Source organism: Lepus europaeus, chromosome 9 (genome assembly GCF_033115175.1).
Source record: "Lepus europaeus isolate LE1 chromosome 9, mLepTim1.pri, whole genome shotgun sequence".
NCBI lineage: Eukaryota > Metazoa > Chordata > Mammalia > Lagomorpha > Leporidae > Lepus > Lepus europaeus.
The window spans coordinates 117,246,466-117,261,999 of record NC_084835.1 but is presented as its reverse complement, the minus strand read 5'-3'; the positions used below and the strand labels follow the sequence as shown (position 1 = coordinate 117,261,999).

General features: G+C 39.2%; 1 protein-coding gene and 1 pseudogene across 5 annotated transcripts in view; both read left to right on the top strand.

The window, feature by feature from the left end:
• Nucleotides 1-15,534, top strand: part of RTTN (rotatin) — a 231,755-nt gene that overhangs the window by 85,323 nt on the left and 130,898 nt on the right. For all 5 annotated transcript variants that reach the window (XM_062201793.1, XM_062201792.1, XM_062201791.1 and 2 more), the window contains 3 exons: nucleotides 2,460-2,648; nucleotides 3,729-3,968; nucleotides 12,506-12,650. In XM_062201793.1, coding sequence (XP_062057777.1) covers nucleotides 2,460-2,648; nucleotides 3,729-3,968; nucleotides 12,506-12,650 — 574 coding nt within the window. The remainder of the gene's footprint in view (nucleotides 1-2,459; nucleotides 2,649-3,728; nucleotides 3,969-12,505; nucleotides 12,651-15,534) is intronic.
• On the top strand, nucleotides 12,776-12,873 carry LOC133767348 (U6 spliceosomal RNA; annotated as a pseudogene).

The window sequence follows — 15,534 nt, the reverse complement described above, 5'->3', positions numbered from 1 at the left end:
TTCACTCCCCAGGTGGCCAAAACGGCTGGAGCTGTGTCAATCCGAAGCCAGGATCCAGGAGCTTCTTCCTGGTCTCCCACATGGGTACAGAGCTCAAGGACTTGGGCCATCTTCTACTGTTTTCCCAGTCCATAGCAGAGAGCTGGATTGCAAGTGGAGCAGCTGGGACTAGAACTGGTGCCCATATGGGATGCTGGCTCTGCAGGTGGCGGCTTTACCCGCTACGCCACAGCGCTGCTACACCACTCATGCTTCTAATTCATCATTGGAAGTGAGAGTTTGTTGTTTGGCTTTTTCTCAGAGTCTCTTCACCTTTCTTCTCTTTATTTATTTATTTATTAATTTATGTATTTCAATTTTTAAAATTTATATAAGGTGAACAAATTTCATGTATTTCATAGATACTGATTTAGGAACATAGTGATACTTCCTTCCCTATCGTCACTCCCACCCATTTTCCCACCTTCCCACCTCCTTGTTTTCGTATTCTTTCTTTTAATTTTTACAGTGACATACCTTCAGTTTATTTTATAAACATAAGCTTAACCCTCCAGTAAGTAAAGAATCCAACAAATAATAATAAGAAAAAAACACTGTTCCTCAGCAGTAGAGTCAAAGGGCTGGAAATAGTAATCAAATCTCAGAATGTCAGTTTTGCTCATTTATATTGCAATTTTTTGTTCTCTGTTACCATAGATCAAGGAAAACATATTTGTCTTTTTGGGACTGGCTTATTTCACTAAGTGTAATAGTTTCCAGTTGCATCCATTTTGTGGCAAAAAAAAAAAAAAAAAGGATTTCATTTTTTTAAAAATTAGGTTGTCTGTTTTGAAGTATGTAAACCAGTTCCATATAGAATATTCTACAGTGTGAACTTGTGTAATTATTTCTATTATTGGCAATGCTAAGGTTGATCACTTACTTAAGGTGATGTCAGTTCTTCTCAGTGTAAAAGTGTGTTTTTCTCATGAAAGTGGGACTCTCAGGCATATAAATATCTTGTAGAGCAATAGCCTTTACCACTAACATTGCATCCATAGTTGATTTGAGTGGTGGGGTTGCAGAATTGCAGAAGGTGGCCGGCGCGGCGGCTCACTAGGCTAATCCTCCGCCTTGTGGCGCCGGCATACAGGGTTCTAGTCCCGGTCGGGGCGCCAGATTCTGTCCCGGTTGCCCCTCTTCCAGGCCAGCTCTCTGCTGTGGCCCGGGAGTGCAGTGGAGGATGGCCCAGGTGCTTGGGCCCTGCACCCCATGGGAGACCAGGAGAAGCACCTGGCTCCTGGCTTCGGATCAGCGCGGTGCGCTGGCCGTAGCGCGCCGGCCGCGGCGGCCATTGGAGGGTGAACCAACGGCAAAAGGAAGACCTTTCTCTCTGTCTCTCTCTCTCACTGTCCACTCTGCCTGTCAAAAAAAAAAAAAAAGAATTGCAGAAGGTGATTTTCTTTTGATTATTTCTAGAATTCTTTTTCTTATTTTATTTTATGTTTTAAAGATTTATTTATTTATTTTTGAAAGGCAGAGTTACAGAGAGGCAGAGGCAGAGAGAGAGAGAGAGAGAGAGGGCGGGCAGGTGGGCTTCCATCCACTGGTTCACTCCCCAAGTGATCACAATGGCCAGAGCTGTGCTGATCCAAAGCCAGGAGCCAGTAGTATCTTCCGGGTCTCCCACGAGGGTGCAGGGACCCAAGTACTTGGGCCATCTTCTACTGCTTTCCCAGACCACAGCAGAAGGCTGGATCAGAAGTGGAGCAGCCGGGACTTGAATTGGTGCCCTTATGGGATGCTGGCACTGCAGGCGGCAGCTTTACCTGCTGCATTACAGTGCTACCCCCTCTTATTTTCTGAAGTTTTTTTTTTTTTTTTTTTTGAAAGGCAGAGATATGGAGAGAGAGAGATTTTCCATTCACTGGTTCACTCCCCAAATGTTCACAATAGCAAGAGCAGGGCCAAAACTAGGAGCCAGTAGCTTCTTCCAGGTCTCCTTTCGGGGTACAGAGGCCCAAGCACTTCGGCCATCTTCCACTGCTTTGCCATGCTGTAGCAGAGAGCTGGATAGGAAGAGGAGCAGTCAGGACTAGAACCGGCGCCCTTATGGGATGCTGGTGCCACAGGTGGAGGCTTAGCCTACTATGCCATACCACTGGCCCTGGTATTTGTGTTTTAATTGAACAGCGTTTCTATTTGATTCACTATCATCATGGGCTCTGGCTTCAAGGAGCATTAGTAACCTCAGCAGTGATTTTCAGGTGACATACACTGTGGTGAGTCTGCAGGAAGGCGTTTGAAGAGATGTTTATGGGAGTTTAGATTACAATGAAAGTGAAGTACTGTGTGCGCTGTGATAACTGTTTAATATTGTGGAATGGGAGGCGTGCTACCCAAGTTCTTATTTGCTTGTCGTCTTTTGAGTAGTATTTAAGGATTTGGAAGTTTTTAATTATTTGTAAATGTTTTTTCAGGTATCATCTACCAGTATATGTCGTTGGCCATCATGCTGTGAGTCCTTACTCAATAGTTTTGCCATTGTCTGCTGATTGTTTGGCCTTGAAACCTGTGACAGACATGCTGAGAATAGCTTGGAACCTGTCATGGTATCATGGGAGTGATAATCTTTTGAAGCAGATGAACTCTGAAACAAAAATCCATGAGTAAGCTGTTGCATTTACTTGAAAAACCATTTGTAGTTAATTAATTGTAATTAATTAGGTTTTCTTTAGGTTGAGTAGCTTTTTCACTTGATGTCATTTGATTCTACTGTTTAACTGAAGCTTATCATTTTTAATTTATAAAGGGAACACATTTCATGTGTTTCATATATATAGTGTTAAGAGCTTAGTGATACTTCCCGCCCCATCCTTCTTCCCTCCTTCCCTCCCACTTCCCTTCCTCTTTCCTTATTTGTCTTTTAATTTTTGCAATGACATACTTTAAATTGTCTTTAAAATCACAAGCTTAACCCTCCACGAAATAAAGAATTCAACAAGTAGTAAGTAGAAAAACCACTGTTCCTCAAGAGTATAGACAAAGAGCTTTAAACAATAATTAAATCTCAAAATGTCAATTTAGCTCATATATGTTACCTTTTTTTTGTACTCTGTATATGTTACCACAAATGAGAGAACATGATATTTGGCTTTTTGGTACTGGCTTATTTCCCTAAGCATAGTAGTGCTCATTACTTCTAAAAATCTATCATATAAGGAACTTTAAAAAATATTTAGAGATTATACAAGGGATCTTCAAAAACTTGGTGGAAAAATACATATTAAGAAAAAACTATGCATGGATTTCAAAAGTTTTTGCACCAGGATAAACTTATCTTTTAATACCATTTTCTGTGAACTTTTTCAAGTACCCTCATAATGAAGTTTGGTTAAATAATAGATGTACATTGCTAGGAATAGACCTCTGGATTAGAGTAAAAGCTCAATGGTGTATGTATGAACTGTACTTTATTATGATTACTTTTGAATATCTTAATATTTGAATCTGTCAGTCTTTTTATATGAATACAAATATGTTTCTGTAAGGAAGAACAAATCAATGTAAATCCTTGAGATGCTTGTGTAAAACCTAATATTATACCCCACTTTTCTTTTGGCTGAAGGTCAACCTTTAATTATAAAAAAATAAATATAAAACAGAATTTTGGGGAGAGAATTCATAATAGCAATAAGTGTGAGCTCTAATTTAAATAGCTTTCTGCTGTTCTTTTTGTTTTTGTCTAGATTTTTAGATGCATTGAAGTTATCCACAGAGGACACCCTTATTCTGAAGATAACACACATGGCCAGCGGGCTGCAGGACTGTCTCCATTCCATCGTTCAGGCTGCAGCCCACAGGGATGTCAGGGCTGCTGTTGCAAGGATGAGCTTTTATCTTCTGAATGACAGATTGTCTTTAAAGGGTGGCACTGGCCCATGTGGGCTTACCTTGAAGTCCATGGCTTGGCATACTGCACTAAACAGGTCAGTGTAAGCTCAAGGCTGCCAGTTTCAAAAACCTGTATTGAATTGTATCTGGGTTCATCTTCAAACCTTTGAAGATCAGAGTATGTATTCTTATTGTTGCTGTCATGAAGGAAATATTTTTTATGGAAAGAAAAACACCAGGATTTTTATTATCTACCACAAATAATAGTAGCAAAACAAAAATGTTAACTTAGTCACTGCATTTTTTTAAGGAATTATGAACAAATTTATAAACATTTATTATCCTATTTAAGAAAACTTTGTTTTATTTCACAAAAGTGGTTAGGATAAGATGTGGATGGAGTAAACTGAATGTTTATTCCTGTCCTTATTATAAATGAGCTGAGATATCAGCAGGTTGATTAATAGGTTTGGTACACCTGCCACAGGCTGTTTTGTTTTGCATTTGTTTTGTGCTTAAATAATTATCTCATTTTTCTTCTTCTTCTGAATTTCATGAAGTTGATTGGCATGTGGAAGTCCTTTAATAGTTATAGAAAAGGCTCTAGCTTATAAATTTAGCACATTTAATTGGTACCAGATGGCTGCATTTGAAACAAGACTGATAAGCAAATACTGCAAGCAGTTTTTCATTTTGGTTTTCATGTGACTTTAGTATAAAATGCATAACTTTCTTATTAAACATAAAGTCATCATTTTCAGAATGCTTGGTTAAATGAGTTTCCAAAATGTGAACTCCTCTATTTAGTTTTGCTTTAATAATTGGGACATGTAATTAGATTTTCCAGTGGTGGGTTAGAAGCAGTCAGTAGTACCTTATGAGAAAGCTGATGCTTTAATTTTCAGGATTTTTTCAAATTGAGTGTTAAATCAGGCCTTCTATTTTTTTTTAAAGAAATATTTGTTTGTTTATTTGAAAGGCAGAGTGTGTTTGTATGCAAAAGAAACAGAGACAGAGAGAGAGAATTTCTGTCTGCTGGTTCACTCCCCAAATGCTCACCATTGCCAAGGCTGGCCCAGTCCAAAGCCAGGAAACCAGAACTCCATCTGCATCTCCCACATGGATGGCAGGGACCCAAGTACTTGGGTCAACCTTTGCTGCTTTCCTGGGTGCATTATCAGGGAGTTGGATGAGAAGCGAACCGGCCCTCATGTGTGGGGTGCTGGCATCCCAAGTCCAGCTTCACCTGCTGTACCACAGCAGCATGGCTCTTCTTAAAAATTATATGAACTTAAATTAATTATATGAAAATAAGGGTAATGAATATATAAAAGTCATCACTTTCTAATTATTTTACTTTATCAGTCATCTTGAGGTTGTTTGTACTGTATCTGTTTTATTGAAATACTAAATCATGGTTTGCTATTGTGCAGCATTCACTGTTATGGTGGGATTTTTCTCTAGTGCTAACATAAGTTGAGAGTGCAGAGTGAAATTATTTTATGTATAGTCAGCCCTCTGAACCCAGGGGTTCTGAATCTATGAATTCAACCAAGTGCAGTTTGAAAATAGTTGAGAAAAGAGAATTGTATCTGAACTGACCATGTACAGACTTTTTTCTTGTGATTATTTCTTAAACAATATATAGTATAGAAACTATTTACTTACTGTTTACATTGTATTAGTTTGTAAGTAAGCCAGAGAAGTTTTAAAGTATATATAGAGATGTATGTAGGTGATGTGAGTATATAAGGAATGTGGACATCTACAGAATTTGGTATCCATGAGTGTCCTGGAAGCAATCCCCCAAGGATATTGAAGAACCACTAGTTGTATCTTATTTGACTTCAAGGCTCATGTTTGTTCATTACAGCATAGATTGTATTGCCTAAAATAAAATCTACTCCTGTATTTCTCCTGTATTATCTTTTGCTAAGTAATTATCAGAACTAATCACAGAATCCACATTTTTTGAGGAAAAGTCCAAACAATAATTTTACTTTCATAAATATATGAATGTATGGGACTTTGGGAAGTTTTGTTGCCACTCAGTTGAAGGAATATCACCTTTTTGGCTGATTAAGATAGATTAATACTTTAAAGGAAATGTTTGGAGACAGAAAATTTTCTAAAAGTTACAACATCATACATTTTTGAGATTATTTTTTACAAGCTTAATTTTAAAAATTTTACATTATATAAGTATTTCAAACTATCATTCTAGATGAAACAATATGAAGAGACATCTTGTATATGTTATTTTAAAAATAGCATTATGTTTTGGACATTTTCCATGAGAGTGAATAATTTGAGGCTAGTTTAAGATATATGAAGCTGGCGCCATGGCTCAATAGGCTAATCCTCTGCCTGCGGTGCTGGCACACCAGGTTCTAGTCCCGGTTGAGACGCTGGATTCTGTCCCTGTTGCCCCTCTTCCAGTCCAGCTCTCTGCTGTGGCCCAGGAGTGCAGTGGAGGATGGCCCAAGTGCTTGGGCCCTGCATTCACATGGGAGACCGGGAGAAGCACCTGGCTCCTGGCTTCGGATCAGCGCGGTGTACCGGCCGCAGCGGCCATTGGGGGTGAACCAACGGCAAAAGGAAGACCTTTCTCTCTTTCTCTCTCTCTCACTGTCCACTCTGCCTGTTAAAAAAAAAAGAAAAAGAACAAAAAAAAGATATATAAGATATCCAAATGAATTTCCTCCCAAAAGTAAACTTTCTAGGAATAAGTATGTGTGTTATAGTAATACTGATTTTGCTCAGATATTTTTGAAATTGTCCTCCTTGGTTATTTAAACAGTAGATGTACACAAGTCTTATATTATGAAATCATATTTAATTGTTTAATCAAAAAATAACAAATTTAGCCATCTAGAGAAAGATTAAAAAACGAATACTACCCTAAAGTTTAAAAGGGTCTGTGTGTATATATATATATATATATATATGTCTATGTACGTATATGTGTGTACATATGTATATATTATATATATATATATATATGCACAGAGAGAGAGAGCAGGAGATACTAAAATGAATACTACTCTAAGGATGACTGTTTACCACTATCGACAAGAGTGTGTTTCAGTTTGGCAGCAAAAAATGATTGGTAAAGTATTTTTAAGTATAATGCTAGGGATTCTAAAGATGGCTTTGTAAGCCAATTATTTTGAACAATTGAGTGTTAATTTGTAGATATGTGTTTTTGTATATGTATACTAACACACAGACATGTACTATTATAATCCCATCTCATTTTGAAAACATTTTAAGAAAATAGATGATAGTTCATGGTTCAGTAGAATTACAAGTTGTTAGAGATATCTTGGTATTTCTTCAACCAATTCCTATTGATTTTGTGGTTTACTGTCTCTCTACCCCTTTCCTATTGAAATTCCTATTGCTATTTTAGCTGAGGCTTTCACCATTTTTCTCCTGGACTGTAGAATGACTAGTTTACTATTTGTTCAACTTTTAGCCTTATGCCACTCATTCATCTTGCTTCTTGAATGACCCTTCTATGGCATGAATGGAGTTCAGACCCCTCAGTATGGCATAGAAGGTCCTCTTTGATCTGGCCCTTGTCTACTTTCTTGGCTATATTTTCCAACTCTCTCTGACATATACTGTGGTTTTGTGAAGTACATAGTTTATAGTTTTATGAAACTTTTGGGTTCAGTGCATGTACTTCTGTTTTACACTTTGCATTCACACAGATAGCTCCCTAGTTGCTAGTTAGGATCTACATACTCTTTAGCTTTGGGTCAAGATCTTCTTCCTGTGATGTGAGTAGGATTGTAGTTACCATGGTGATTGTCACATGCCTCTCCTGTATTGCTTCTGTACTTTTTTTTTTTTTTTTTAAGATTTATTTATTTGAAAGAGTTACACAGAGAAGGAGAGGCAGAGAGAGAGAGAGGTCTTCCATCCACAGGTTCACTCCCCAATTGACCACAGTGGCCGGAGCTGTGCCAATCTGAAGCCAGGAGCCAGGGGCTTCTTCCGGGACTCTCAGGTGGTTGCAGGGGCCCAAGGACTTGGGCCATCTTACACTGCTTTCCATACTGCTTTCCCAGGATATAGCAGAGAGTTGGATTGGAAGTGGAGCAGCTGGGACTTGAACCGGTGTCCATATGGGATTCCAGCACTGCAGGCAGTGGTTTTATCTGCTGCGCCACAGAGCCGGCCCCTCTATACTTGTTAAAGTTCAGATATCTGTCTTCTCGCCTTCTGTGCTTTGGTTTATTACTTTCCTTTTTATATCCCATACATAGGGCATAAGGCATTGGCTATAGTTGGTTCCTAATAAATGCCGAACATGATGATTTTTATAGGAGAAGTTGTGTGCGATAGCATCTGTTTAAGGAAAGGGGCTATTCTATCATTCAGCAAACATTTGTTGATTGCCTACTAGGTACCAAGCTCTTGTAGGAAATGCAGTGTTGAACAAAATTAGTAAGGTCCCTGTTTTTGTGGAACTTGCAGTTAACGCAGCTAAAAGGGGATTCAAAAGTAGGAATGCTTCCAAGGAAAAGTCTGTTACAAAACTGTATTTGAGGGTCATTTAATCTCACCTATCTGGAGAGGGATAGATTTTTTTTTGTAAAGATTTATTTACTTATTTGAAAGAGTTAGAGAGAAGGAGAGTGCACTTCTGTCCTCTGGTTCACGCCCCCAGATGGTTGCAATGACCACGGCTGGGCCAGGCTGGAGCCAGGAGCTTCTTCTGGGTCTTCTATGTGGGTGTCAGGGGCTCAAGCACTTGGGCCATCTTCCACTGTTTTTTCCCAGGCGATTGGCAGGGAGCTGGATCAGAAGTGGAGCAGCCGGGACTTGAATGGGTACATATATGGGATGCCGGCATCTCAGTTGGCAGCTTTAACTGCTGTGTTACTTGCCGGCCCAGGGAGTGGACTGTAAGCCCATGCATTCAATACAGGCAGAATATTGGAAACCTGTGGGAGTGGAAGAAGGAAGGATGCTGGGCAAAGGGATAAGCCCCCAAATTGAGAAAATGTTTTTCAAAAATTGAACAAAGGATAATATATTTGGTTTTAAGAGATATAGGAGGACAGATATAAAATGAGGCTGCAAAGGTGATATTTTAAGATTATAGAGAATGTCATGGAAGACATTTTCTTTATGATTTTTAAATTTCATCTTGTTATAATTCTTTCATTCCATCCCTTTGGAATATTTTTCTAATTTTCTTTTTTTTTTCTTTTGAAGATTTATTTATTATTTATTTATTTGAGAGGTAAGAGTTACAGACAGTGAGAGGAAGACACAGAGAGAAAGGTCTTCCTTCCATTGGTTCACTCCCCAGTGGCCGCAGCAGCCAGAGCTGCACTGATCCAAAGCAGGAGCCAGGAGCTTCTTCCAGGTCTCCCACGCAGGTGCAGGGACCCAAGTACTTGGGCCATCTTCTACTGCTTTCCCAGGCCATAGCAGAGAGCTGGATCGGAAGAGAAGCAGCTGGGTCTCGAACCAGCGCCCATATGGGATGCTGGTGCTGCAGGTGGAGGATTAACCTACTGCGCCATGGTGCCTGCCCCCTAATCTTATTTTCTAAACTTTCTATAATACTTAACTGATTGTCTTTTTTTTTTTGGGGGGGGTAGGATAAAGTAGACATTTTAGTTTATTATTTTTAAAATATTTATTTATTTGAAGGCAGAATTACAGAGAGAGAAAAAATATCTTCCATTAGCTGGTTGAGAAAGAGAGAGAGAGAATATCTTCCATCAGCTGGTTTAAAGAGAGAGAGAGAGAGAGAGAGAGAGAGAGAGAGAGAATATCTTCCATCAGCTGGTTTAGAGAGATAGAAAATATTTTCTATCAGCTGGTTTATTCCCCAAATGGCTGCAACAGCTGGAGCTAGGCCAGGCAGAAACCAGGATCCTGGAACTCCATTCTGGTCTCTTACGTGGGTGCAGGGGCCCAAGTACTTGGAACATCTTCCACTGCTTTCTCAGACCAGTTAGCAGAGAGATGAATAGGAAGTGGAGCAGCTGGGTCTTGATTTGGCACCAATATGAGATGCCAGCATCATAGGTGGTGGCTTAACCTGTGGTACCATGACACCAGCTTAAGGGTGGGCATTTGAAATGAAAAATGACTGAATAATCAAAAAAATTTATTTTTCAAAATTTTATGTAAGGTAAAAAATTTCATATGGATAGATTTAGGAGCATAGTGATTCTTCCCATCCTGTGCACCTTCACGCCTATGCTCCCAGGTTTCTTCTCCCGTCTCTCCTATTCCCACCCTTAAATTTTACAAAGATCTACATGTGGTAATTGTCTTTGGGACTGGCTTATTTCACTTTATAATGTATAATAATTTCCAGTTGTGTTCATTTTGTTGCAAAAGACAGGATTTCATTTCTTCTTACTATTGAGTAATATTCCATTGTATTTATATACCATAATTTCTTTATCAAGTCATCAGTTGGTAGACATTGGTTGTTGTGAATTGAGCTGCAATGAACATGGGGGTACAGATAACTCTTTCATATGCTGATTTTATTTCCCTTGGGTAAATTCCCAGGAGTGGAGTTGTTGGGTTATGGGGTGGATCTATTTTCAGATTTCTGAGGTATCTCCATATTGTCTTCCACAATGGCTATATCGGTTTACATTTCCACCAGCAGTGGATTAGGGTACCATTTTCCCCACATTGTTGCCAGAATTTGTTGTTTGTTGATTTCTGTAGGAGAGCCATTCTAACTAGCCTTGGTGTTGGACAGCTTTGATTAGTAGTTATACTCAAGTTTTCTGGCTTTGTGACTATTGACGAACTATCTGTTCTTTTTCTGAGTTTTATTACCTGTGAAATAGAACTGCACACTTCATAGAGTTGTTATGAAGATTGAAAAGTTAATTTTAAGATATTAAAACAGAGTCAGGCATAAGGTCAGTGCTTAAGAAATGTTGGATATTATGGTATTACTGGGTTTCATACTAACATTTTGAAATAGTTGTTTTAGATGTTTCAGAAATAAAAATGTAACATTATAGATAACATTGAATCTCATTGTACTTCTTCCTCATTGCATTTTTTAGAAAACAGTTTTCCAAATGACTTTTTTTTAAATAAAAAGTTTTCTTGCCCATTAGTTTCCTTTCTTTCTTTCTTTCTTTCTTTTTTTTTTTTTTTTTTTTTGACAGAGTGGGCAGTGAGAGAGACAGACAGAGAGAAAGGTCTTCCTTTGCCATTGGTTCACGCCCCCAATGGTCACTGTGGCCAGTGTACCACGCTGATCTGAAGCCAGGAGCCAGGTGCTTCTCCTGGTCTCCCATGCGGGTGCAGGGCCCAAGCACTTGGGCCATCCTCAACTGCCTTCCCGGGCCACAGCAGAAAGCTGGACTGGAAGAGGGGCAACAAGGACAGAATCCAGCGCCCCAACCGGGACTAGAACCTGGTGTGCCGGTGCCGCAGGCAGAGGATTAGCCTAGTGAGCCACGGTGCCAGCCAGATAGCAGTTCTGATACCTGCCTCTCACTTCAGGGTGACTGGTTTCAGCTCCCAGGCATGGCTTCCAACTCCAACTTCCCACTAAGACAGACCTTTGGAGGAAGTAGTGATGGCTCAAATAATTGGATTCCTGCTATCCATGTGCCGGGTCTGGTTTGAGTTTCTGGCTCTTAGTTTCAGCCTAGTCCTGCTGTCAAAGGCATTTGGGTGTAAACCAGCAGAAGACACTTTATTCTCTCCGTTTTCTCTCCTTTTCAAATGAAAAAAAAAAAAAATAGGTTCATAGTCTTTTATTCTGAACTTACAAAGATTTCCTTCCTAAGTCCTAAGTTTACCCTCAACATTTTCCTTGCCTGTTACAAACTCCGGTAGCATTCTTGAGATAATTTTTTCCCCCTCATTGCCATGTTCTTCCTAATTGGTCAGAAAGAATTGGGTTAGAAATCCTGATTCTGGCCGGCGCCGTGGCTTAACAGGCTAATCCTCCGCCTTGCGGCGCCGGCACACCGGGTTCTAGTCCCGGTCAGGGCACCGGATTCTATCCCGGTTGCTCCTCTTCCAGGCCAGCTCTCTGCTATGGCCCGGGAAGGCAGTGGAGGATGGCCCAAGTGCTTGGGTCCTGCACCCGCATGGGAGACCAGGAGAAGCACCTGGCTCCTGGCTTCGGATCAGCGAGATGCACTGGCCGCAGCGGCCATTGGAGGGTGAACCAACGGCAAAGGAAGACCTTTCTCTCTGTCTCTCTCTCTCGCTATCCACTCTGCCTGTCCAAAAAAAAAAAAAAAAAAAAAAAAAAAAAAAAGAAATCCTGATTCTTAGTGAAGCATGACTACTGTGACTAAGCAACTTTCCCCAGTCAGTTAGAAGCAATGTTTTTCTCTTTACATTTCTTTGGCACTTTTTCTGAATTTGATATTTTTCTATTATCTTGTCTCTTCTCAGTTTTGTCAGTTACATGTCTGAATGTTTTCTTTACTATAGGCTCAGGGTGTTGAAGGCAGATGCCCTATTTCCCATATCTTTGCATTTTCATAACACTTAGAGTAGTGTCTCATAAAATAGCATGCTCACAAGAAATGTGTTGAGTATACATATCTGTGGTAATCAGTAGTAGGTATATTTTAAAGAGTTAAGTACCATAATTACTTTCTTATAGGTTTTTACAAGTGCTTCCTGCTTGTACTGAAGATGAGAAACTGCTAATAGACATCATACATTTTTTAAATAAGCTAATGAAGGAACAGAGAAGAAATCTATCAGTAGAGCTTCTAAATTGGATTCTGGAATTACTTCTTAGACATGTAAGTTATTAAGGAGTTTGCATTTTTGTTTGAGAAGTGATTTATTTGTAGAAATTATTAATATTGTGTTATGGAATGAATAATCTTTATGTATCCCATGCTTTTAAAAATAGTTCTCATGGAGTGGGTGTTTAGCCTAGTGGTTAAGCTGCCATTTTAGAGAAGATTAGCATGGCCCCTGCGCAAGGATGGCACACAAATTCATGAAGCGTTCCATATTTTTAGAGGAACAATTCTGAGTCATTACGCAAGTTTTTGAGAGCCTTGCAGTTGCAGGGGTAATAAAAGAAAAAAAGATGCCATTTTAGATGCCTGTATCCCTTGTTGGAGTACCTGGATTTAATACCGGATTCTGGCTCCTGACTGCAGCTTCCTGGTAATGGAGACCTGGAGGGTAGCAGGTAAATTGGGTTCCTGTCACTCATGTGGGAGACCTGGATGGAGTTCTGGCATCTGGCTTCGGCTCAACCCCAGCTGTTGTGGGCATTTGGGTAGTGAAACAGTGAATGGAGTATATATCTGTGTTTATCTCTCTCTGTCACTTTGCTTTTCAAATAAGGGGGGAAAAAAGCAAGTTTAGTTCTCTGCATATTATTCAGTTATCTTTTTGTTTTTTTTATTTATTTATTTATTTTTTTTATTTGAAAGGTAGAGTATTAGACAGTGAGAGAGAGAGGCAGAGAGAAAGGTCTTCCTTTCGTTGGTTCACTCCCCAAATGGCCACTACGGCTGGCGCTGTGCTGATCCGAAGCCAGGAGCCAGGTGCTTCTTCCTGGTCTCCCATGCGGGTGCAGGGCCCAAGGACTTGGGCCATCCTCCACTGCCCTCCCGGGCCACAGCAGAGAGCTGGACTGGAAGAGGGGTAACCGGGACTAGAACCTGGTGCCCATATGGGATGCCGGCGCTGCAGGCAGAGGATTAACCAAGTGAACCATGGTGCCAGCCCCTATTCAATTATCTTAAACAAGCCAACCAAACAAAAAAACCTAGTGATCTTGTTGATCATTACTACCCTAGGCTGAGCTACAGCCTCCCCTCATTATCTGCCCTCGGCCTTCCACTCATGCTGCCTGTTGCTTTCAAGACGGCTGCCATAGTGATCTTTTAAGTCCCATGCCACTCATCTGCTCACATTCTCTAGCAGCAGCTCTGTCATTCCTATGAAGCTCCATAGTACTCACTGTACCACACAAGGCTAAACTGTCTGACACCATCTCCTACCATTGCACTCCACTCCTGTTTCTGCCCACTGGTCTCCTAGATGTTTTCAGACATGGCGCTCCCAGCTGCCTGAGTGCTTTTGCATTTCCTTTTCTTTCTGGTTGGAATGTTCTTCCCTTAATTGTTCATATAGCTGATGATTACACTTTTTATTCAGTGTTCCGTTCAAATGTTAAACAGAGAAACTTTGGCTATTGTATGTGATGCTGTGCCTCCACGCCTGTCTTTCTGACTTCCATGTGGGTTGCAAGTATCCAAACTCTTGAGCCTTCCTCTGCTGCCTTCCCAGTTGAATTAGCAGGGAGGTGGGTCAGAAGTGGAATAGCTGGTACTTGAACCAGTGCCCATATGGGATGCTAGCATTGTAGGAGGTGGCTTAACCCAATATGTTACAGCATTGTCCCTAAAATAATCGTGCTCAGAGTTTTTATATTCTGGGTATAAGATTGCTGGGTATTACGACTGCTCTGAAAATAGCAGAGATGAGTAGTGTGGCTTTAGTTCTAGGACCTTTTCTTGAAAATTCTGTGCAATAATTGAATTAATTTAGTTTGACTAAAAGGCTGTGTACAGAGTACATAACAATAGAAAAATCACTGTGCATATTTAGATATATTTACCTAAATGATGAGGATACTTAAAAAACTATGTTGGAAATGGAATTAAAAGATAAACTTATTTTGGTGCAAAGTGTTCAAAATCTATGCATGTGAGGGGTTTTCAGAAAGTTCATGGAAAATGTACATTACGAAAACCTACATGAATTAATTTTTTTTTCTGCAAAACAAGCTTATCTTTTATAATTCTACTTTCCCAGGAACATTGAGGAGTATCTTTGCATGTAACTGAAACTAGATAGTTAAAACAATATATACTTATTCGTTTAGTAGACAAAATCTATACATATTTATCAGATGTAAGATGATATCTCATTATAGTTTTAATTTACATATTCCAGATGATTAATAATATTGAGGATTTTTTCATTTACCTCTTGGCCACAAATATGTCTTTTAAGAAATACTGACACAGGTGCTTTGTATATTTTTTAAATCATGTTGTTTTAACTGACTTGTTTGAATTCCTTATACGTATTGGATAGACTTTTTCTAGGAATTTGTTCTAGGAATTTTTGTTGAAAATCAATTGACTGTAAATTTATGGATTTATTTTTGGGCTGTCCTGTTCTATTGGTGTATGTGTTTGATTTTATGTCATGACTAGCTTGTTTTGATTACTGTTACTTGGTATGCTTTATATATCTAAGATATACTTAGTATATTTTGAAGGCAGCTAGTATGTTATATTAGATTTTCTTCTTTTTGTTCAAGTGTACCTTTTCTATTTGAAGTCTTTTTTTTGGGGTCCGTATGAATTTTAGAATTTTTTTTCTATTTCTGTGAAAAATGTCTTTGGAATTTTGATAGAGATTTCATTGAATCTCTAAAATGGGTATCATGGACATTATAATAAAGTAATTAACCAATCCATGAATATAGGTTATTGTCATTTTTCTTTGTGCCTTCTTCATTTCTTTCATTGGTGTTTTAAAGTTTTCAGTGTACAAGTATTTCACCTTCTTGTTTAAATTTATTCTCATGTATTTCATGTTCTGTAACTATTTTATTTTTTCCCAAAGAAACCATTTATTTAATGAGTATCA